The sequence below is a fragment of the Heptranchias perlo genome, chromosome 5 (assembly GCF_035084215.1).
Source record: "Heptranchias perlo isolate sHepPer1 chromosome 5, sHepPer1.hap1, whole genome shotgun sequence".
NCBI classification, from domain to species: Eukaryota; Metazoa; Chordata; class Chondrichthyes; order Hexanchiformes; family Hexanchidae; genus Heptranchias; species Heptranchias perlo.
In genome coordinates this window covers 30,274,842-30,300,657 of record NC_090329.1, presented here as the reverse complement: position 1 = coordinate 30,300,657, position 25,816 = coordinate 30,274,842, and the positions used below count along the sequence as shown (strand labels likewise).

General features: G+C 43.3%; 1 protein-coding gene across 3 annotated transcripts in view; it reads left to right on the top strand.

The window, feature by feature from the left end:
* Nucleotides 1–25,816, top strand: part of sh3yl1 (SH3 and SYLF domain containing 1) — a 197,930-nt gene that overhangs the window by 121,317 nt on the left and 50,797 nt on the right. The window contains exon 10 of one of the 3 annotated variants that reach the window (XM_067984196.1): nt 13,481–13,599. The exons of the other annotated variants lie outside the window; for them this stretch is intronic. Coding sequence (XP_067840297.1) covers nt 13,481–13,518 — 38 coding nt within the window. The 3' untranslated portion in view covers nt 13,519–13,599. Of the gene's footprint in view, nt 1–13,480; nt 13,600–25,816 lie in introns of those variants that run through there. 3 annotated transcript variants of the gene reach the window in all.

The window sequence follows — 25,816 nt, the reverse complement described above, 5'->3', positions numbered from 1 at the left end:
AATAGTAACTTTCAAAAAGAATTGGATATATACTTGAAAAGGAGAAATTTGCAGAACAGAGCAGGGAAGTGGGACTAATTGGATAGCACTTTTAAGAGCCAGTACATTACGATGGGCTGAATGGCCTCCTATGCTGTATGATTCTATGAGAGGGAGGGGAAACTATAGTTAGAAGTAGAGACTTGAGATACCAAATTATTTTCACTGAAGTAGAGAAGCCTAAGAGGATATTTAATTTTTTAAGTTATTAAGAGTTTTGATAGTCTTTCCCTATTCACTCTATTTCCCCTGGTTTGGGAGTCAGTAACGAGTGCTGATCTATTTGAAATTATTACTGAGAGTGCGGAGAGATGTTAGATTTTTTTTTTATGAAGAGTGTTGTTGGAGCATGTTATGCTTTACCATGGAAAGTGGTTGAGGGAGAGCCCATTGCACCTTTTAAAGGAAAATTGGATAAAAACATTTAAAGCAGAGGAAGATGCAAGGCTGTGGGAAAAGACAGGCTCAAGTATATTACCTTGAAATCGTTCCTCTCAAAGATAAGCGCAGCACAGTCCAAGTGATACTGTTTGTAATATCACTGCAGTTGAGCACTTGCAATCTTGATCTGACAAGCTTGATGCTCTTGCATATAAGAGTTCCTCATATTCAAAGATAAAATTGGGAGCCATGCACATTGTTTACTGTAACCAAGTGAGTGTTATAATTGTAAATTTCTATTGCTATGTGGATCTGCAACATTGCTGTCTTCACTGGGAATGCAGATTTCTTGGAGGATGTTGTGTTAGGGGAAGTAGAAATTGGTATGGATACAAAGGTTAAAATTTGCAGTAAGTTACAGTAAGAAAGTAAGACTTGGAAGTTTTATAGTCACATCTCTCAGAAATGTCCCAAAGCGCTTCACAGACAATGGGGGAGAAATTGGATAGCACTGGCCTGTAGCGGCGAATTGGGGGCAGGGAACGATCCCTGCGCCGCGACAGATGGGCCTGAGGCCAGATCGAAATTTAAATTAGACGGGCAAGCTGTGGACACCTGCATGTAGACCTGGTTAACCTAAATGCAGCCGGCCTGACGCCAGCAACATTCAGGGCAGCCCAATTTTGGGAAAGAGTCCTAAAACAGGCGTTGAGCTGCCTATTTGCATCTGCAAAGGACCTAACGCCTGGTTCAGGCACTTCTGGTGTGGAATGTGCGCATGCGCTTGCCATATTGGACGCTTAGGCACCTGTTTTATACCTGTTGTACTTTCCAATTGGACAGGTCCCATAGGTGACCATAATGCACAGGTTACACTATAACTAGGACAGAGGAATTAATTCTACTAATTAAAGAAGGCAAGTTGGACAAACCTCTTTCAGGGTACAGACTACAGGCGCTTGAACAGCAGGTGTTGATAGACAAGCCATCATGGCAAGGGGATTATTGCATCAACCAGGCAGTGTTACACTTCCACAAGTCTTTGGATAAAATAGTGGAGAATACTGACTGATCTCTTTTTGACCTAAAGGTAGTGTTGGGCTTCAGAATGGCTGGAGTCCATGAACGACGGAGTCTGGCACTATAAATGAATGAAGACATATCCTCCATCTATGCCTTAACTAAATCGCACACAATGTAATATGTATGTTTACTGCTGTATTTTCCTAACTATTTGCCTCTTTTCTTAATCATTGCATTTTTTTGTTTATTGTATATAATTATTGATATGTTTTCAGTATACTGCGTTGCTTTTTAAAGTGTTGTTTAAGGAGTCAGGCCTATTGTGCATATATCACCTAGGTCTACTAGATACATTTTCCCCCCAATTTTCTCCATTTTTGCTCCTGAATATGCTGACTCGTGCTTAATACCTCCCCCAAATAGCCATTCTCCATGTCAGCTTAAAGAATGAGTATTGGCAGATGGTTCGAACATTTGGGGGCATCATGAGCACAATCCTGCCTTCACCCAACATCCAGCATAGGACTTTTCAATAGGAGGCACTCATAAGGAGTGGGAACCCTGGGTGACTTTTTCTTGCCCCTCCCTACCCTTAGAACACTGAAGCCAGTTGTAACACCACTAATGTAGCCCTAGATGAGATCTGTTATTTCAGCACAGAGATTGATTCTGGGACCTTTGTTCTGTACTGGTCAGTACCACATAAAAGGCAGTGCATGTACCCACTGAGCACATAGAGTGCTGTTTGAAGATGACGACGACAACAACAACTTGCATTTTATATAGTGCCTTTTAACGTAGAAAAATGTCCCAAGGTATTTAAATTTCTAATAGGTATATTAGCTTGAAATCTTTGCTCGCAAGGATAAGTGCAGCAGCACAGCCCAAGTGATACTGCTTTTAATATCACTGCAGTTGAGCACTTGCAATCTTGACCTGACAAGCTTGATGCTCTTGCATATAAGAGTTCCTCATATTCAAAGATAAAATTGGGAGCCAAGTACATCGTTTACCGTAACCAAGAGAATGCTATAATTGAGAGCACCTTCAAAGAGGCAATAGTATGTAAAATGTCTGGTAGTTAGGAGGGAATTCCAAATGTGCAACATAATCAAGCATTCCAAAGATTTTCATATCATCTGAACATAAAACATCACTACAGCTTCAAGCTATTTCTGTATATATTATCAAATAAAGGTAGAGTATATGTAAATATAATCTACATCTTTTGGAAATTGGACAATTTGACTGACTTACCAAAATTTCCTGGATGAGAGGTAATGGTGTTGAGTAAAATTTTTTTTTATTCGTTCATGGGATGTGGGCATCGCTGGAGAGGCCAGCATTTATTGCCCATCCCTAATTGCCCTTGAGAAGGTGGTGGTGAGCCTCCTTCTTGAACCGCTGCAGTCCATATGATGAAGGTTCTCCCACAGTGCTGTTAGGAAGGGAGTTCCAGGATTTTGACCCAGCGACGATGAAGGAACAGCGATATATTTCTAAGTCGGGATGGTGTGTGACTTGGAGGGGAACGTGCAGGTGATGTTGTTCCCATGTGCCTGCTGCCCTTGTCCTTCTAGATTGTAGAGGCCGTGGGTTTGGGAGGTGCTGTCGAAGAAGCCTTGGCGAGTTGCTGCAGTGCATCCTGTGGATGGTACACACTGCTTGCCACAGTGTGCTGGTGGTGAAGGGAGTGAATGTTTATAGTGGTGGATGGGGTGCCAATCAAGCGGGCTGCTTTGTCCTGGATGGTGTCAAGCTTCTTGAGTGTTGTTGGAGCTGCACTCATCCAGGCAAATGGAGAGTATTCCATCACACGCCTGACTTGTGCCTTGTAGATGGTGGAAAGGCTTTGGGGAGTCAGGAGGTGAGTCACTCGCCACAGAATACCCAGCCTCTGACCTGCTCTTGTAGCCACAGTATTTATGTGGTTGGTCCAGTTAAGTTTCTGGTCAATGGTGACCCCCAGGATGTTGATGGTGGGGGATTTGGCAATATTAATGCCGTTGAATGTCAAGGAGAGGTGGTTAGACTCTCTCTTGTTGGAGATGGTCATTGCCTGGCACTTGTCTGGCGCGAATATTACTTGCCACTTATCAGCCCAAGCCTGGATGTTGTCCAGGTCTTGCTGCATGCGGGCACGGACTGCTTCATTATCTAAGGAATTGCGAATGGAACTGAACACTGTGCAATCATCAGCGAACGTCCCCATTTCTGACCTTATGATGGAGGGAAGGTCATTGATGAAGCAGCTGAAGATGGTTGGGCCTAGGACACTGCCTTGAGGAACTCCTGCAGCAATGTCCTGGGGCTGAGATGATTGGCCTCCAACAACCACTACCATCTTCCTTTGTGCTAGGTATGACTCCAACCACTGGAGAGTTTTCCCCCTGATTCCCATTGACTTCAATTTTACTAGGACTCGTTGGTGCCACACTCTGTCAAATGCTGCCTTGATGTCAATGGCAGTCACTCTCACCTCACCTCTGGAATTCAGCTCTTTTGTCCATGTTTGGACCAAGGCTGTAATGAAGTCTGGAGCCGAGTAGTCCTGGCGGAACCCAAACTGAGCATCGGTGAGTAAGTGCCGCTTGATAGCACTGTCAACGACACCTTCCATTACTTTGCTGATGATTGAGAGTAGACAGATGGGGCAGTAATTTGCCAGATTGGATTTGTCCTGCTTTTTGTGGACAGGACAGACCTGGGCAATTTTCCACATTGTAGGGTAGATGCCAGTGTTGTAGCTGTACTGGAACAGTTTGGCTAGAGGTGCGGCTAGTTCTAGAGCACAAGTCTTCAGCACTACAGCCGGGATGTTGTCGGGGCCCATAGCCTTTGCCGTATCCAGTGCATGCAGCCGTTTCTTAATATCACATGGAGTTAAGCGAGTCGATCATGGTAACAAGGAAACCAGGAGGAGGAAAGATTGGGCAGTACTGAACTGGGTTAAAGTTTTCGATTTTACCTCGGGCAGTGGGGAGGAAATTCAGTCCAGCCAAATATGGATTTATGTTTCCTGTAGCAATGCTTCTGTGATATAGTTTAATTGGTAAAGTCAGTGTGTAGCTGAGATATAAAAAAAAACCTGACTATCCCAGGATTGATTCCTGATCTCTGCTAAGCTAGCTGTCGGGAAACTATTATCCTTAGTGCTCTTGAGATAGGGAGAAGAATAACAGCCGAAATTCCCAATCCTAAGCACTACAACAACTACTTGCATTTATATAGCTCCTTTAACATTGTAAATCCTCCCAAGGTGCTTCAGGAGCGAGTATCAAATAAAATTTGACGCCGAACCATATAAGGAGGTATTAGGACAGGTGACCAAAAGCTTGGTCAAAGAAATAGGTTTTAAGGAGCATCTTAAATGAGGAGAGAGAGGTGGAGAGGTTTAGAGAGGGAATTCCAGAGCTTAGGGTCTAGGCAGCTGAAGGCTCGGCCACCAGTGGTGGAGTGATTAAAATCAGGGATGCGCAGGGTCAGAGACCAGGAGCCAGTGTAGGTCAGCGAACACTAAGGTGATGGGTGAACGGGACTTTTTGCGAGGTAGGAAATGGGCAGCAGAGTTTTGGATGATCCCAAGTTTATGGAGGGTGGAAGATGGGAGGCTGGCCAGGAAAGCATTGGAATAGTCAAGTCTAGAGGTAATAAAGCCATGACTTCCACTGGAATGTATATGTGTGGATACTGTGTGAAAGCAGGATTTGGCTCAACAGTGATGCTGCCCCGGCCCCCGCCAGTCAATTGCACATTCACAACGTTGACTCGTACATAAAGAATGGTCACTTAGGTGATGCACCAGAAGGTGAGTGATGCTGATAGAATTGTGCTCCAGTATGAATGAAGCACTCGAAACGAGTTCTCAACCGAAAAATACCTGTAATTCAGCACTTGTTGGCTAATCTTTATGTCATCAGAAAGACTATGAGGATGCCTGGCGTGGGAACTGAAAATGTCAGGCTGCTGCTAAATGGGGAGGAGGAATTCTTCTAAAGTTCTGGTTAAAGCTCAAAGTATACGGTGAATTTTACTTGTATCAGCTTCTTACTATAACTGAGAACAGCAGTGTTATATTTTTCAGCACAGTCATCTCACCGTGATGGGCATAAATTCCCTTGTAAAAACTATGAGTCAGAAGTACACAGTTTCTTTACTTTTCAAAGTCTACACTATAGAGCATAACAGTAAATCTCATTGTCTGTGTTGTCACTGTTGCCTCACAACTGTGAAAGACACATAATTCATGAACAATACGAGTTCAAATCAGTTATGATAGTTTCTCATATGAGTGAAAGCAGGCCTAGATTGGTCTCCCGCTCCTGAGAGATTCAATTTATCTTGTAGTTGTGAATGTCCCTGGAACCTTTTAAAATGTTGCAAGCAGCAGCCAAGTGTTAATTCATAATTTACACTTGTTTGTAATTTTTGTTTTTCACCCCTGATTTATTGGTCCACTGCATTGAAAATATTTAACCCAAAGGAATAAATGCATAATTACTCCATTATAAATTTTTAAAAATTATTATTTCTTAATATAGGAAAGCATTAGAGACCAGTGACTAATGGGTGTAAATCGTAGCAATGATCGAGTTAGACTTGCACTCGTGCTTCGCGTTAATTTGTAACATTGTTTGCATGATAGAAGGATGCTCCGGAGGTTAAGGTATCGATTCTGTTACTCTCTGAAGAATGAGGAGGGGCATTCTCACTTGCACATCCCATCATGTTGTCACTTTATTTTGCGTCAGCCGTGGCTTGTGGTAGCACTCTCGCCTCTGAGTAAGAAGGTTGTGGATTCAAGTCCCACTCCAACACAAAATCTAGGCCGACACTCCAGTGCTGCACTGTTGGAGGTGCCGTCTTTCGGATGAGACGTTAAACCAAGGCCCCGTCTGCCCAATCCCATGGCACTATTTTGAAGAAGAGCAGGGGAGTTATCCCCGGTGTCCTGGCCAACATTTATCCCTCAACCAACACCATTGAAACCAATTATCTGGTCATTATCACATTGCTGTTTGTGGGAGCTTGCTGTGTGCAATTTGGCTGTCGCATTTCCTACGTTACAACAGTGACCACACTTCAAAAAGTACTTAATTGGCTGTAAAGTGCTTTGGGATGTCCTAAGGTCGTGAAAGGCACTATATAAATGCAAGTTTTTTGTATTTCTGCCTTTCTGGGTGCTGTGAAAGAACCCAGACCATTCATGTCATCATGAATTCAACATGTTCTCATCCTACCTTGCTTAATTCCACAACATAAGTTAAGGTACAAAATAAATTATGATATTTGTATTTATAAAGAGTTCTTTTACAACAAAATATTTGAGCATTTCAAACAATTAACTACTTTTGGTAGTTTGTATATAGGCAAACGATTCCAAAACACACACACAATAATAATGTTGAATAAGTAGCATGAGAAGTTAAATGACTCTTTTATACTTTTCTTTATCAATGACATATTCAAAACTTTTGCTTTAGAAATAATGAAAAGCCTTGCTACTGAAGTTTTCACCAATGTACTGAAACTACCTTTTTAGGATACAAGAGCAAGTGTATTCAGCACTGAAACATATTGCCCAGCAGAAACTTTACACCAATTCATTTAAATGGTCATTCTTGTATCTCAACTTTATTTAAAAAGTATGATCATGTTTGTCAATCACAAACTTTACAATTAAAAAATTAGATGGTGTGGCTAGAGGGCAATGAATATCAGCAAAATTTAATTCCTGACATATTCTTTATCATAAGACAATTGGTTAATAGCAATGTTTATAATAATGTAAGTTTTTCTCCCCTGTGATCAGAATGTATTAAGGCAGTTGCTTTCAACCCATGGATATTGGAGAGGATGCTCTTGGGTTGCAAAACCATCTTTGTATGTTGTCCACATACAAAAGCTGTAAATAAATAGTCACAAAATAAAGTAAGCTAACATTATGCTGAGTATTTGCCTGTACAGAAATAACGCTGAAATTTCAACTAAAATGGTTGGCTGCTGCTGAAGCAAAAATTTCCTTGAGTATCTTTTTTTAAAAGCAGATGTTGAAGAGGTATAAATGGGAATATGTTGGTTTAGTTTTATTTACATTAGAAAACAAGGTTGGAGGCTTTTCAGAACCAGTGAGGTAGATTTTGACTTTGTGCGGTAGTATAAATTGGGTAGTAATGAATTCAATGGAAATAAAAATCGTGAGATGTAAAACAGGCTGCCAATTCACTATCTCCTGTTTTACACTATTGCACAAAATAAAATCTACCCCAATATCTTTTAGTTCATGTGCTTAGAGCATTAGCCATTTATATAAATAGGATGAAACATTTTCAACAACTCAGAGAATTATTTCCTCCCTTTGGGAACATCAACAACTACTTGCATTTATATAGTGCCTTTAATGTAGTAAAACATCCCAAGGCGCTTCACAGGAGCGTTATCAAACAAAATTTGACACCGAGCCACATAAGATATTAGGACAGGTGAGGTAGGTTTAAGGAGTGTCTTACAGGAGAAAAGAGAGGCGGAGAGGTTTAGGGAGGGAATTCCAGAGCTTAGGGCCTAAGCAGCTGGAAGCATGGCCGCCAGTGGTGAAGTGATTAAAATTGGGGATGCGCAAAAGGCAAGAATTGGAGGAGTGCAGAGATCTCATAGGACTGGAAGAGGTTACAGAGATAGGGAGGGGCGAGGCCATGGAGGGATTTGAAAACAAGGATGAGAAATTTAAAATCTAGGTGTTTCCGGACTGGGAGCCAATGTAGGTCAGCGAGCACGGGGGTGATGGGTGAACAGGACTAGGTATAAGTTAGGATACAGGCAGTAGAGTTTTGGATGAGCTCACGTATATGGAGGGTGGAAGATGGGCAGAGCATTGGAATAGTCAAGTCTAGAGGTAACTAAGGCACGGATGACCATCTGTAGTCCCTTCCGGTGTAAAGCTGCTTCTGAAAATGAGGCTGTGCAAATGTACTGGAAATACAGAATGCGACTAACCTGAGCAGGAGGCATATTTGGTAGCCATTTTCTCAAAGCAGATGGCTGAGAAATCAATGTTTGTGTTCGATCTGTACCCGCTCATGAACATACCGTTACTCATTCAGCTATTTCCACATCCCAGGGTCAGGATGGTCTCATTGCTCTGGATCTCCTCCTTCAGAAGGTTGCTTAACGATAGTCACCACTTTTTTTTTATTCATTCATGAGACGTGGGTGTCGCTGGCAAGGTCAGCATTTATTGCCCATCCCTAATTGCTTTTGAGAAGGTGGTAGTGAGCCGCCTTCTTGAACCGCTGCAGTCCGTGCGGTGAAGGTTCTCCCACAGTGCTGTTAGGAAGGGAGTTCCAGGATTTTGACCCAGCGACGATGAAGGAACAGCGATATATTTCCAAGTCGGGATGATGTATGACTTGGAGGGGAACATGCAGGTGGTGGTGTTCCCATGCACCTGCTGCCCTTGTCTTTCTAGGTGGTAGAGGTCGTGGGTTTGGGAGGTGCTGTCGAAGAAGCCATGGCAAGTTGTTGCAGTGCATCTTGTAGATGGTACACACTGCAGCCACGGTGCGCTGGTGGTGGAGGGAGTGAATATTTAAGGTGGTGGATGGGGTGCCAATTAAGCAGGCTGCTTTGTCCTGGATGGTGTTGAGCTTCTTGAGTATTGTTGGAGCTGCGCTTATCAAAGCAAGTGGAGAGTATTCCATCACACTCCTGACTTGTGCCTTGTAGATAGTGGAAAGGCTTTGGGAGTCAGGAGCTGAGTCATTCGCTGCAGAATACCCAGCCTCTGACCTGCTCTTGGAGCCACATTATTTATGTGACTGGTCCAGTTAAGTTTCTGGTCAATGGTGACCCCCAGGATGTTGATGGTGCTGAATTTGGCGATGGTAATGCCGTTGAATGTCAAGAGGAGGTGGTTGGACTCTCTCTTGTTGGAGATGGTCATTGCCAATTCGCTATCACACGTTTTACATTATCTCACAAAGTAAAATTTACCCCAATACCTTTTAGTTCATGTGCACAGAGCATTAGCCATTTATATAAATAGGATGAAACATTTTCAACAACTCAGAGAATTATTTCCTCCCTTTGGGAACAACAACAACTACTTGCATTTATAAAGCGCCTTTAACATAGCAAAACATCCCAAGGTGCTTCGCAGGATGATCCTGGAATAGTGAGCAGTTTTAGCAGAGGAGAGCAGGACCCAATAGTGCTTTATGTGGTCCAGCCAGATTTGGCAATGAATGGCTAAACCAGTTGTCCACCATAAACATTCAAGTCTGCGTCCCTTGGACTTGAGAGCAGAGATGAGGGCCATTCCAGGGGGAACAGCCAGAGTAAGAGAGAGTAATGGTTTTAATGAGGACAAGGGCATCAAAGGTGGAGGTGAGGGTGTGATTAAGCAGATCGGTAGCTTCAGAAATGTCGTGGTGAACGGAGGGCCAAAGGCTAGACAGTTGGGAATTTGAAAGTGCCGTTTTAAGTGACTTGGGGGAGACTTTTTACCAGTGGCGTACAATGAAGGAAATGGGATTGGGAGGGAGGAAGAGGGATGTGGGTGGAGAGGGATACAAGGAAGTGATCAGAGATAGCCTTGACACAATGGGAGTGGAGAGGCCACGTGAGATGGCAAGGTGGAGGGGGTGGCCGTGAATATGGGTAGGGGAGTTTATATGGAAGGAGAGATTAGGGGAGGATAGGAGGATAGTGAACTCAGGGGAGAGAGCAAGATGAGTTGAGATGGAGATTGAATTATTTCCTCCCTTTGGGAACAAGATTTAAAGCAAATCTATTTCTAAACTGAGGTTTGCAAATTGGGTATTGGAGTATACCTTCAATCCACCAGGAGATAGTTATAGATTAATATACTCACGCATAGGCCTCTTGGGTCAACATGCTTTCTGAGAGACTGTTCTTGAGGCCATCTGCAAGACTGTAATCTTGATAGATGTTTACGTTTTATCAAAGCATTACCGATTTGACAGCTTGGAGTGACGAGCTTTGTTTCTGTGATGTTGAAGACTAGCATGATAATGTATGCCCTTGGAATACTTCAATTTACTCCTATTGTATATTGAATTGAAAGAAATAAGGAACATTAGATTATTTAACTATTCAAAGAACTAAAGACATTATTTAGTATAAAAGCTTCCATTTTTAATTTATTTGCACAGTTGCTAAAGCTTAGTAGCTCCTGGAATTTTTCCCTTCAATATCCTTTGAACGCTGAGAAAAGATGCACATTCCCTGGAATTGTACTGGATTGCTTTCTCACACCACTTGTTGAACAGCCAACAATGTCAGAGGCTATTTAAACTATTGACTGGAAATGATCCAAATATGGTAAGGAGTTTAAAAGTTAGGGAACATCTAGAAGCCAAAGATCATCATATCATCAGATGTAAAATGGTCATTATTTTATATTGATAGGTTAGTAGCACAAAAATATTGAACTTCAAAATAACAGGCTTTGTAGGATTGCAAAATAAATTAAAGAAATTTGACTTAAAACTCTAACATGCATAATAAATCTACATTGGAAAAGTAGAAAACATTTAAAGAAACCAGTTGATCTGTGACATTGCACGTGGGGAGTCGAGATCAAGTGCAGTATTCAGGTCAAGTACGGTTAGAGGGTGGGGGGATACTGATGAGGGAAGAGGTAGGAAAGTTAAGAGAGGATGGGAGAGGAAGAGAGCAGGGGGAGAGGAAGATAGAAAATGGAGGGGGGTGGAGGAGAGGACTAGGATGAAAGAGGTGGATGGGGATGGAAAAGGGAGAATGGGGAGAGAAGAGAGATGTGGAAGCTGGTTGAGGGGATGGGAAAAGGAGAGTAGGGGGCGATGATGCTTGGATAATTAATACTGAAGGGGAATAGTTTCCCAGTGCTCATTGTTATATTCTGTGTGGTGGAGCACTATGGGCCAGAGAGGGGGGTGGTGTGTTTGTGTGTGTATATGTTGCTCAGTGGGGAGGACGGTCAAACTATGTATCGGCTGTTGTAGCTGCCAACTTTATCCCTAGAGGCATAACAGGTGCTGCAGCCATTGTTGACATTTTTTATAATGGCATTTGCTATAGGCAGAGCTTGATGTAGGACTTGCTAATGCATTTTGAAATGAAATGTTGCAACTCATTGCACAATTTTTATATTAGCTGACTGGAGCTTCTGATCAGAATTCATCTTTGTGAAGTTAAAACACCTAAAAGGGCAAAATGCCAATGTGAAGAGTAGTATAAACAACAAGCCATTTAAAATACAAATAGTATGGAGGAGAGAAAATCATAAAATTACAGAATGTAACAAATAGCACTTTTTTCCAAAAAGAAGCTAAAGGAAAAAGTATTTTTTTTTATTCGTTCATGGGATGTGGGCATCACTGGTAAGGCCAGCATTTATTGCCCATCCCTAATTGCCCTTGAGAAGGTGGTGGTGAGCCGCCTTCTCGAACCGCTGCAGTCCGTGTGGTGAAGGTTCTCCCACAGTGCTGTTAGGTAGGGAATTCCAGGATTTTGACCCAGCGATGATGAAGGAACGGCGATATATTTCCAAGTCGGGATGGTGTGTGACTTGGAGGGGAACATGCAGGTGGTGGTGTTCCCATGCGCCTGCTGCCCTTGTCCTTCTAGGTGGTAGAGGTCGCGGGTTTGGGAGGTGCTGTCGAAGAAGCCATGGCAAGTTGTTGCAGTGCATCTTGTAGATGGTACACACTGCAGCCACGGTGCGCCGGTGGTGGATGGAGTGAATATTTAAGGTGGTGGATGGGGTGCCAATTAAGCGGGCTGCTTTGTCCTGGATGGTGTCGAGCTTCTTGAGTGTTGTTGGAGCTGCGCTCATCACACTCTTGACTTGTGCCTTGTAGATGGTGGAAAGGCTTTGGGAGTCAGGAGCTGAGTCACTTGCCGCAGAATACTCAGCCTCTGATCTGCTCTTGTAGCCACAGTATTTATGTGGCTGGTCCAGTTAAGTTTCTGGTCAATGGTGACCCCCAGGATATTGATGGTGGGGGATTCAGCGATAGTAACGCCGTTGAATGTCAAGGGAAGTTAGTTAGACTCTCTCTTGTTGGAGATGGTCATTGCCTGGCACTTATCAGCCCAAGCCTGAATGTTGTCCAGGTCTTGCTGCATGCGGGCACAGACTGCTTCATTATCTGAGGGGTTGCGAATGGAACTGAACACTGCAATCATCAGCGAACATCCCCATTTCTGACCTTATGATGGAGGGAAGGTCATTGATGAAGCAGCTGTAGATGGTTGGGCCCAGGACACTGCCCTGAGGAACTCCTGCAGCAATGTCCTGGGGCTGAGATGATTGGCCTCCAACAACCACTACCATCTTCCTTTGTGCTTGGTATGACTTCAGCCACTGGAGAGTTTTCCACTTGATTCCCATTGACTTCAATTTTACTAGGTATTATCAAATTGTAGAAAACATTTCAAGCATCAAAAGGATTTTTCAAATATATACAAAATAGGTAAATAGAAAAAAGCATTGGACTGCTAATGGGGAACTGATATTATGTGATAAGGAGTTGGTAGAGGCCTGCCGAAGGTCATGTGGCTCTCCTGAGTGCTGCTCCCTTTGAAGTAACTGGAGCTGTTGCAGTCTCGTGGCCTAACTTAGTAGAGCAGTTCTAGAGGATAGTGGAGGTGCATTGTTTGCTTCTGAGGATACAAAAATCAAACATGATAAACAAGTATGTCTTTTAAGAGATAGTTGAGAAGAGTACGCTGAATAAATAGTACTTCCGTTTGATTTTCCTATCTGTTTCAGTGACTGACACATTCATGTACATATAAACATTTTGGCCAGGTTTCCAAGTAAATATGATTGTAGGTAGTACATGTTATTTGAAGTAACTGATTGTAACTGTATTTTGCAGTCAAGAATTTTAAATATACCCCACCTGGGACCATTATTACAGGGAAAGCTATCAACAGTAAAAATGTCAAAGTCCCTCCTTGTGGAATTCATCTTATTGCAATATTTCAGCACAAATCCCACTGTATCTGTATGTCGTTTTTGTTTTTTTCCCAGATGGATTGTTTCCTGTCATACCAAGTCTGACTTGCTGATACTGTTGGAAAAAAAATTGACATCAGGTGTATATGTGATCCTTGGAATAATAAGATAATGGACGCAGCAATCCAAAACAGATTCTCGGTGTCAATATAACAGTAACTTATAATAGAGGTGAACAAATTAAAACTGCTTTTAATTTACAATAAATATAATGCATTTAATAGTGTTATAGAAGTCAAAAATCATTTTTTTTTTAAAAAGCTGAAGAAAGGATTGAATTACATTACATAGAATCTACAGCACAGAAATAGGCCATTCTACCCAACTGGTCTATGCTAATGTTCATACTCCACACAAATCTCCTCCCACTCCAATTACCTTTTTTCATCCTGCCCTCATATTCCTCTATTCCCTTCTCTCTCATTTATGCATCAAGCCTCCCCTTAAATGTGTCAGTGTTATTTCCTTGAATCACTGTGACAACCACTCTGTGATTACATGTTTCACATTCTCACCACTCTGTGTAAAGAAATTCTTCCTAAATTCTTTATTTGATCTGTTGGTGGCTATCTTATATTTATGCTCCCTTGCTCTGGACACACCCACAATTGAAAACAGTTTTTCCACATCTATCATATTGAACCCCTTCATAATTTTAAAGACCACCATCCGGCCTCCTCTTAGCCCTCTCTTTTCCAGAGAAAAAAGCTGCATCCTACTCAATCTTCCCCGATAGCTACAAACTCTCAATTCTGCTAACATTCTTATAATTTTTTTTTCTGTAGTTTTTCCAGTGCTCCAATTTCCTTTTTGCAATATGGAGATTAGAACTGCACCCAGTGATCCCAAGTTTGGTCTATCCAAGGTACTATATAAATTTAACATTATCTCCGTGCTTTTGTATTCTATTCTTCTAGAAATGAACCCCAGAAACATTATCAAATTTTAGAAAACATTTCAATTGGCAAAAGGATTTTAAAAAATATATACACCTAGATAAACAGTAAAAGAATGCATTTGACTGCTAAAACTGACAGTGGGGAATTTCGCAAAAAGAAAGACAGACTTGTATTTATATCGCGCCTTTCATAACCTCAGGACGTCCCAAAGTGCTTTACAGCCAATGAAGTGGAATGTAGGAAATACAGCAGCAAAGCAAACTCCCACAAACAGCAATGTGATAATGACCAGATCATCTGTTTTTAGGAGTTAGTTGAGGAATAAATATTAGACTGGAGAACTCCCGTGCTGTTCTTTTAATAGGGCCATGGGATCTTTTACGTCCACCTGAGAGGGCAGATGGGGCCTCGGTTTAACATTTCATCTGATAGTACTGCACTGGGCTGTCAGCCTGGATTATGTGCTCAAGTCTTGAGCCCACAACCTACTGACTCAGGCGAGAGTGCTACCAACTGAGCCATGGTTCGGTTAATTCCTCATGGAGACAAATTAGTGAATGTGTTCTTGATTATATTGTAATATTATTTTACAATAAATATTCCATTAACTCTTTAGCACTAGAATCTTTATTGTAACACATTAGTCAAAATTTTCCAATGAGACTTTTGTGAACAGTGGTTACTGTAAAATGATGTTCACCATGTGATGCTGCCTTTATTATAACTAAATGTTTTTTATTTTATTCATTCATGGGATGTGGGCATCGCTGGCAAGGCCAGCATTTTTATTGCCCATCCCTAATTGCCCTTGAGAAGGTGGTGGTGAGCCGCCATCTTGAACCGCTGTGGTGAAGGTTCTCCCACAGTGCTGTTAGGTAGGGAGTTCAAGATTTTGACCCAGCGATATATTTCCTAGTCAGGATGGTGTGTAACTTGGAGGGGAACGTGCAGGTGGTGGTGTTCCCGTGCACCTGCTACTCTTGTTCTTCTATGTGGTAGAGATCCCAGGTTTGGGAGGTACTGTCGAAGAAACCTTAGCAAGTTGCTACAGTGCATCTTGTAGATGGTACACACTGCAGCCATAGTGGAGGGAGTGAATGTTTAAGGTGGTGGATGGTGTGCCAATCAAGCGGGCTGCTTTGTCCTGGATGGCGTTGAGTTTCTTGAGTGTTGTTGGAGCTGCACTCATTGAAGCAAGTGGAGAGTATTCCATCACACTCCTGACTTGTGCCTTGTAGATGGTGGAAAAGCTTTGGGGAGTCGGGAGGTGAGTCATTCGCCGCAGAATACCCAGCTTCTGACCTGCTCTTGTAGGCACAGTATTTATATGGCTGGTCCAGTTAAGTTTCTGGTCAACGGTGACTCTCAGGATGTTGATGGTGCGGGATTTGGCAATGGTAATGCCGTTGAATGTCAAGGGGAGGTAGTTAGACTGTCTCTTGTTGGAGATGGTCATTGCCTGCCACTTATCTGGCGTGAATGTTACTTGCCACTCATCAGCCCAAGCCTGGATGTTGTCCAAATCTTGCTGCATGCAGGCACGGACTGTTTCATTATCTAAGGTATTGCAAATGGAACTGAACACTGTGCAATGATCAGCGAACATCCCCACCTCTGACCTTTTGATGGAGGGAAGGTCATTGATGAAGCAGCTGAAGATGGTTGGGCCTAGGACACTGCCCTGAGGAACTCCTGCAGCATTGTCCTGGGGCTGAGATGATTGGCCTTCAACAACCACTACCCATCTTCCTTTTGTGCTAGTTATGACTCCGGCCACTGGAGAGTTTTCCCCTTGATTCCCATTGACTTCAATTTTACTAGGGCTCCTTGATGTCACACTCTGTCAAATGCTGCCTTGATGACAAGGGCAGTCACTCTCACCTCACCTCTGGAATTTGGCTTTTTTGTTCATGTTTGGACTAAGGCTGTAATGAGGTCTGAAGCCAAGTGGTCCTGGCAGAACCCAAACTGAGCATCGGTGAGCAGGTGAGTAAGTGCCGCTTGATAGCGTTGTTGACGACACCTTCCATCACTTTGCTGATGATTGAGAGTAGACTGATGGGGCAGTAATTGGCCGGATTGGATTTGTCCTGCTTTTTGTGAACAAGACATACCTGGGCAATTTTCCACATTGTCGGGTAGATGCCAATGTTGTAGCTGTATTGGAACAGCTTGGCTAGAGGCGCGGCTAGTTCTAGAGCACAAGTCTTCAGCACTACAGCCAGGATGTTGTCGGGGCCCATATCCTTTGCTGTATCCAGTGCACTCAGCCGTTCCTTGATATCACGTGGAGTGAATTGAATAGGCTGAATACTGGCTTCTGTGATGGTGGGGATATCGGAAGGAGGCCGAGATGGATCATCCACTCGGCACTTCTGCCAAATGCTTCAGCCTTGCGTTTTGCACTCACGTGTTGGGCTCTTTCATCGTTGAGGATGGGGATGCTCACGGAGCCTCCTCCTCCTGTTAATTGTTTAATTGTCCACCACCATTCATGTACCACTATGTCGGCAGTCAGGAACTGCTATATGATTGTCTCTGTAAGCTGGTAAACACAGGACATCAGTCTTTTATCTGTGATGTAGGCCCATTACAGTGATTGCCTTTTGCCGTTTAAAAGTTACTTTTGTGCTTCAGGATAATAACATCTATAGAAGTCCTTCCCAAGTATGCACGCTACAAAGTCTTTCCTCAGAACTTACAATTATTTAACTAATTTTCCCTCTTAAACCTTTAAGTGCTTCGCAAGCATGGCCCTACAGCAAGCATGATGCAGGGACATACTGCAGCTTACATCTGGAACTGTCACGGAAATCTTGACTGGGCTTCACAGCAAATCCTTTCAATGTATCCTGACTGCATCATGTACGTTTCATTACATGATGTATGTTCAGGGCAGGCTGCAGGTTGGACACATGTCTGTCGGTGTAGATGATGATAAAAGTTACAATATCTAAGTGACAAGGTAGCCCACCCCACTGACCTTGGCATAAATTGGCCCATTATTCTGCATTAGGGTTAAGTAGGCATGTAGGGCGAACTGTCAACAGAATTCCCACCGCCAAGAGGGAGCCTCCCACTGCAACAGAAGGAAATTGGGTGTGCTACAGTGGGACATTGAGAGCAAATTCCCTTGTCTTGCAGTGGAATAGCTGGGGGATGAAAAATATGACCACTTTTAAGAGCATGTTTTCCAACAGACAATAAGCCTGTTAAATGGGTGGACCTAATTCTGGGTGGGAAATCAGGAATATCGAGGGCTGCACCATTATGCCCATATTTGAATATTATTTCTCCACTGGTGGGAAAGCAGATGAGGGAAGTTGTGCCATGCATTTAATGAGTGGCGGATCTTAGCAGCCAGTTCCCGTTGGCAGGACATTTTGCCCTTCAGCGTTTAAGACCCGATTGAGCAGTTCATTTTCTGTTTTGCTGGACTGAAATCATAGTAGGTACAGCACAGGAAGAGGCTATTCAGCCCATCATGCCTGTGCCGGCTCTTTGAAAGAGGTATCGAATTAATCCCATTCCCCTGCTCATTCCTCATAGCCCTGTAATTTTTTTCCCTTTAAGTGTTTACCCAATTCCCTTTTGAAAGTTACTATTGAATCTGCTTCCACCACCCTTTCAGGCAGTGCGTTCCAGATCATTACACAGCGAGTTGTAAAAAAAATGTTTCCTCGTGTTGCCTCTGGCTCTTTTGCCGATCACCTTAAATCTGTGTCCTCTGGTTACCATTCTGCCACTGGCAACAGTTTCTCCTTATTTACTCTGTCAAAACCGTTCATGATTTTGAATACCTCCATCAAACCTCCCCTTAGTCTTCTCTGTTCCCAGGAGAACAACTCCAGATTCTCCAGTCTATCCACATAACTGTAGCCCCTTATCCCTGGTACCATTCTGGTAACTCTCTTATGCATCCTCTCTAAGGCCCTGACATCCTTCCTAAAGTGTGGTGCCCAGAATTGAACACAATTCTCCAGCTGAGGCCTAACGAGTGTTTTGTAAAGGTTTAGCATAACTTCCTTACTTTTGTACTCTATGCCTCTACTAATAAAGCCCAGGATCCATATGCATTTTTAACAGCCTTCTCAACTTGTCCTGCCACCTTCAAAGATTTGTGTATGTGCACCCCCAGGTCTCTGTTCCTGCACCCCCTTTAAAATTGTCCCATTTAATTTATATTGCCTCTCCTCATTCTTCCTACCAAAATGCGTCACTTCACACTGCTCTGCTTTAAATTTCATCTGCCATGTATCTGCCCATTTCACCAGTCTGTCTATGCCCTCCTGAAGTCTGTTATATCCTCCACATTGTTTACTACATTTCCAAGTTTTGTGTCATCTGCAAACTTTGAAATTATGCCCTGTATACCCAAGTCCAGGTCATTAATATATATCAAAAAAAGCAGTGGCCCTAATACTGACCCCTGGGGAACACTTCCTTCGACTCTGAAAAACAATCATTCACCACTACTCTCTGTTTTCTGTCCCCTAGCCAATTTTGTATCTATGCTGCCGGTGTCCCTTCAATCCCATGGGATTTAATTTTGTTAACAAGCCTATAATGTGGTACTTTATCAAATGGACTTTCAAGAGGCATATACACAACATCAACTGCAGTACCCTTATCAACCCTTTTCCTTACTTCATCAAAGAACTCAATGAAATTAGTCAAACATGATTTTCCTTTAACAAATCCGTGCTTACTTTCATTTATTAGCCCATACTTTTCCATGTGCCAATTTATTTTGTTGTGGTTTATTATCTCTCAAAGTTTCACCTCCACTGACGTCAGGCTGACTGGCCTATAATTGCCGGGCTTATCCCTCTCTCCTTTTTTTGAACAGAGGTGTAACATTTGTAATCCTCCAGTCCTCCAGCACCATCCCCATATCTAAGGAGGATTGAAATATTGTGGCCAGAGCCACTGCAATTTGCCCCCTTACTTCCCTCAGTAACGTAGGATGCATTCCATCCGGACCAGGTGACTTTTCTGCTTTGAGTATTGTCAATGTTTTAAGTACCTCCTCTTTATCTATTTTGATCCTATCCAATATCGCTACTACCTCTTCCTTTAATGCTACAATGGCAGCATGATCTTCTCTAGTGATGACAGATGTGAATTATCAATTTAGTGCTTCAGCCATGCCCTCTGCCTCCACAGGAAGATCTCCTTTTTTGTCCCTAATCAGTCCCACGCTTCCTTTGACTACCCTTTTACCATTTATATGTTTCTAATGTATATTTTTGGGTTCCCTTTTATGTTAGCTGCTATTCTATTCTCATACTCTCTCTTTGCCCCTCTTTTTTTTAAGATCTCCTCTGTACTTCCTGTATTCAACCTGTATTACGAACCTTACACTCATCATAAGACTCCTTTTTCCGTTTCGTTTTAATCTCTAGTCATCCAAGGAGCCCAATCTTTGGATGCCCTTCCTTTCCCCCTCGTAGGGATGTGTCTACTCTGTACCCTAACCATCTCCTCCTTGAAGGCCTCCCATTGTTCAATTAGTATTTTGCCTACCAATTTTTGATTCCAATCCACCCGCCCAAGATCTCTCTTTAACTCTCTGAAATTTGCCCTTTTCTAGTTAAGCATTTTCACATTTGATTGTTCCTTGTCCTTTTCCATCACTATTCTAAACCTAATGATATTATGACCACTGTTCCCCAAATGCTGCACCACTGAAACATGCTCCAGCTCCCCCACTTCATTCCCCAGAACTAGATCCAGCACTGTTTCCTTCCTGGTTGGGCTGGAAACACATTGTTCTAGAAAATTCTCTTGAACACATTTCAGGAATTCCTCCCCCTCTTTGCCCTTTACACTGTTAATGTCCCAGTCAATATTGGGATAATTGAAGTCCCCCATTATCACTACTCTTTTTGGTTCTTTCATCTTTCCGTAATTTGCTTGCAAGTATGCTCCTCTATCTCCTTCCCACTATTTGATGGCCTATAGTATAAACCCAGTAGCATAATAGCTCCTCTATTGTACCTTAATTCCAACCAAATAGATTCTGTTTTTGACCCTTCAACTACATCATCCCTTTCCAGTGCTGTAATAGTTTCTTGGATCAATACTGCCACCCCCTCCTTTCTTTCCTTCCCTGAATACCTTGTAGCCAGGAATATTAAGTACCCAATCCTCCCCTTCTTTGATCCGGGTCTCTGTTATTGCCACTATATCATAGTCCCATGTGGCGACTTGAGCCTGCAGCTCACCAACCTTATTTACCATGTTACGTGCATTTACGCAGATGCACTCCAATCTCATCTTAGACTGCCTCACATTTTCCCCCTGTCCAATCTCTCCTATTTCTGAGCTGTTCTTTAGTCTAGTGCTACTTGTCCCTCCCAATCCTCTGTGCACCTTGTTTCTCCTCTCTAATGTTTCATCCTGGTGCCCATCCCCCTGCCAAATTAGATTAAACCCTAATGTTTAAATGTTGAAGTCTAGATCAGTACTGCTTCTATTTCTAACTAGTGGGAAGGATATAGAGGAGCAAATTTGAAGGGAAATTAGAGATGTGCAAGAACTGTAGAGCAGTGATAATGGGGGACTTCAACTATCCTAATATAGACTGGGATAGTAATAGTGTAAAGGGCAAAGAAGGGGAGGAATTTCTGAAGTGTGATCCAGAGAGCTTTCTTGATCGATATGTTTCAGGCCCAATGAGGAAGGAGGCATTGCTGGATCTGGTTCTGGGGAATGAGGTGGGCCAAGTGGAGCAAGTGTCAGTGGGGGAACATTTAGGGAACAGTGATCATAGTATCATAAGGTTTAGATTAGTTATGGAAAAGGACAAGGAGCAATCTAGAGTAAAAATATTTAATTGGAGGAGGGCCAATTTTAGTGGGTTGAGAATGGATCTGGTCCGGGTAAATTGGAATCAAAGATTGGCAGGTAAAACTGTAATCGAACAATGGGCGGCTTTTAAAGAGGAGATGGTTTAGGCACAGTCTAGGTACATTCCCACGAGGGGAAAAGGTAGGACAACCAAAGCCAGAACTTCCTGGATGACAAAAGAGAGAGAGAGTAAGATGAAGCGGAAAAAGGGGGCGTGTGACAGATGTCAGGTTGATAATACAAGTGAGAACCAGGCTGAATATAGAAAGTACAGAGGAAAGTGAAAAAGGAAATAAGATGGGCAGAGAGTATGAGAATAGACTGGCGGCTAACATAAAAGGGAATCCAAAAGTCTTCTATAGGCGTATAAATAGTAAACTGGTAGTAAAAGGAGGGTAGGGGCCAATTAGGGACCAAAAACCAGTTCTACGCTTGGAGGCAGAGGGCATGGCTGAGATACTAAATAAGTACTTTGCATCTGTCTTTGCCAAGGAAGAAGATGCTGCCAAAGTCACAGTAAAAGAGGAGGTAGTTGAGAAACTGGCTTAAAAATTGATAGAGGAGGTATGAGAAAGACAGGCTATACTTAAAGTAGATAAGTCACCCGGTCCGGATGGGATGCATCCTAGATTGCTGAGGGAAGGAAGGGTGGAAATTGCAGAGAGGCTGGCCATAATCTTCCAATCCTCCTTAGATATGGGGGTGGTGCCAGAGGACTGGAGAATTGCAAATGTTACACCCTTGTTCAAAAAAGGGTGTAAGGTTAAACCCAGAAACTAGAGGTCAGTCAGTTTAATCTTGGTGGTGGGGAATCTTTTAGAAATGATAATCTGGGACAAAGTTAATAGTCACTTGGACAAGTGTGGATTAATAGTGGAAAGCCAGCACGGATTTGTTAAAGGCAAATCATATTTAACTAACTTGATTGAGTTTTTTGATGAGGTGACAGAGAGGGTTGATCTTGTGTACATGGACTTTCAAGTGGCATTTGATGAAGTGCCATGTAATAGGCTTTGGAGCAAAATTGCAGCCCATGGAATAAAAGGAGCAGTGGCAGCATGGATACAAAATTGGCTACGTGACAGGAAACAGAGAATAGTGGTGAACGGTAGTTTTTCGGACTGGAGGGAGGTGTACAGTGGTGTTCCTCGAGGGTCGGTACTAGGACCACTTCTTTTTTTGATATATATTAATGACTTGGACTTGGGTGTACAATTTCAAAATTTGTGGATAACACAATACTTGGAAGTGTAGCAAACAGTGAGGAGGACAGTACTAGACTTCAAGAAGACATACAGGATGGTGGAATGGGCGGACATATTGCAGATGAAATTTATTGCGGAGAAGTGCAAAGTGATACATTTTTCCAGGGAGAATGAGGAGAGGCAATATAAACTAAATGGTACAATTCTAATGGGTGTGCAGGAACAGAGAGACTTGGGGGTATATGTGCACAAATCTTTGAAGGCGGCAGAACAGGTTGCGAAAGTGGTTAAAAAAGCATATGGGATCCTGGGCTTTACAAATAGAGCCATGAAGCCAGTCTTCAGCCAATTCGATTCACTCCACGTGATATCAAGAAACGGCTGAGTGCACTGGATACAACAAAGACTATGGGCCCGACAACATCCCGGCTGTAGTGCTGAAGACTTGTGCTCCAGAACTAGCCACACGTCTAGCCAAACTTTTACAGTACAGCTACAACACTGGCATCTACCCTACAATGTGGACAATTGCCCAGGTATGTCCTGTCCACAAAATGCAGGACAAATCCAATCCAGCCAATCACCACCCCATCAGTCTACTCTCAATCATCAGCAAAGTGATGGAAGGTGTCGTTGACAGTGCTATCAAGCGGCACTTACTCACCAATAACCTGCTCACCGATGCTCAGTTTGGGTTCTGCCAGGACCACTCGGCTCCAGACCTCATTACAGCCTTGGTCCAAACATGGACAAAAGAGCTGTATTCCAGAGGTGAGGTGAGAGTAACTGCACTTGACATCAAGGCTTGACCACACTTGACCGAGTGTGGCCCCAAGGAGCCCTAGTAAAATTGAAGTCAGTGGGAATAAGGGGGAAAACTCTTCATTGGGGGGAGTCATAGATGGTAGTGGTTGTTGGAGGCCAATCATCTCAGCCCCAGGACAATGCTGCAGGAGTTCCTCAGGGCAGTGTCCTAGGCCCCACCATCTTCAGCTGCTTCATCAATGACCTTCTCTCCATCACAAGATCAGAAATGGGGATGTTCGCTGATCATTCAACAGTGTTCAGTTCCATTCGCAACCCCTCAAATAATGAAGCAGTCCGTGCCCGCATGCAGTAAGACCTGGACAACATCCAGGCTTGCGCTGATCAGTGGCAAGTAACATTCGCGCCAGACAAGTGCCAGACAATGACCATCTCCAACAAGAGGGAATCTAACCACCTCCCCTTGACATTCAACAGCATTACCATCGCCGAAACCCCCACCATCAACATCTTGGGGGTCACCATTGACCAGAAACTTAACTGGACCAACCATATAAATACTGTGGCTACAAGAGCAGGTCAGAGGCTGGGTATTCTGCAGCGAGTGACTCACCTCCTGACTCCCCAAAGCCTTTCCACCATCTACAAGGCACAAGTCAGAAGTGTGATGGAATACTATCCGCTTGCCTGGATGAGTGCAGCTCCAACAACACTCAAGAAGCTCGACACCATCCAGGACAAAGCAGCCCACTTGATTGGCACCCCATCCACCACCCTAAACATTCACTCCCTTCACCACCGGCGCACAGTGGCTGCAGTGTGTATCATCCACAGGATGAACTGCAGCAACTCGCCAAGGCTTCTTCGACAGCAACTCCCAAACCCGCGACCTCTACCACCTAGAAGGACAAGAGCAGCAGGCACATGGGAAAAACACCACCTGCACGTTCCCCTCCAAGTCACACACCATCCTGACCTGGAAATATATCGCCGTTCCTTCATCGTCGCTGGGTCAAAATCCTGGAACTCCCTTCCTAACTGCACTGTGGGAGAACCTTCACCACACGGACTGCAGCGGTTCAAGAAGGCGGCTCACCACCACCTTCTCAAGGGCAATTAGGGATGGGCAATAAATGCCGACCTCGCCAGTGACGCCCACATCCCGTGAACGAATAAAAAAAAAACCTGCATCCCCTGCAATGAAAAAATTAACTTCACTGCCCAATATCTAGCTGTACGATAGCATGACCTGGGAGACATAACAATAAGAGCTCTTGATGTGTGTACTGGATACTGTGACCTTGCTAATGCACAAAATACATTTTCCTATCTTCTGGAAGGTGGACTTATCGGCACTCTGGTAAGATAAGGCCAAGTGTAAACCAGAACACTGATTTATTTTACATGTAAATTATGAACATACAGAATACAGTGACATTCAATCTATGTCACATTATTCCTCGTAACATAGAGTACACCACTCCACCCCATTAATGGCGTAACTTCACTTTACAGTCTAGCAATCCCTGAAACTAGCTGGCATTAACCTTTTCTAACATAGGCCACATGTGTTCATGCTTCAACCAAGACTCTCTCGCAGCCTTCCTCTGGCTGGAGAGAAAGTGAGACATCTCTGCCTTACTGACGGTTTCAATATCAAACTTGAACAGATTGACTTTTTCCCACCCTTGCACCAGGATTCCCGCCTTCCCCCGACTGGTGGGCACCTGAGATGCACGCCTAATGGTGTAGGCACCTGCCATTGACATTTAAATACTCTAGCAGGGTCAACACTGAAGGGTCCTAGAAGGTACAGCCTGCCATTTACACTGGGATGTCACACCCCCATGGATTTTTTTTGAATTATTATAACTTCAACAAAAAATCCATTCTCGGCCAAATAGACAAAAATCTTGAAACGGGACAGCCATATTGCAGCATGCTGAAAAGCGCTTGTCACAGCCGCCTCGGTAAATCGTAGTGTTTGAAGGTGGCAAGACAGGTTGAGAAAGCAATTAAAAAAGCATACGGGATCCTGGGCTTTATAAATAAGGGCGTAAAGTGCAAAAGCAAGGAAGTCATGTTGAACCATTATAAAACACTGGTTTGGTCACAACTGGAGTATTGTGTCTAATTCTGGGCGCTGCATTTTAGGAAGGATGTGAAGGCCTTAAAGAGGGTGCAGAAAAGATTTACTAGAATGGTTCCAGGGATAAGGGATTTATCATGGATAGACTAGAGAAGCTGGGCTTGTTCTCCTTACAGCAGAGAATCGAAGCAGAGATTTAATAGAAGTGTTCAAAATTATGAAGGGTTTAGATAAAGTAAATAAAGAGAAGCTGCTCTCTGGCAGAAGGGTCGAGAACCAGAGGACAAAGATTTAAGGTGATTGGCAAAAGAACCAAAGGCGACATGAGGAAAAACCTATTTACGCAGCGAGTGGTTATGATCTGGAATGCGCTGCCTGAAAGGGTGGTGGAAGCAGGTCCAATCATGGCTTTCAAAAAAGGAATTGGATAAATTTTTTTTAATTCGTTCATGGGATGTGGGCGTCGCTGGCAAGGCCAGCATTTATTGCCCATCCCTAATTGCCCTTGAGAAGGTGGTGGTGAGCCGCCTTCTTGAACCGC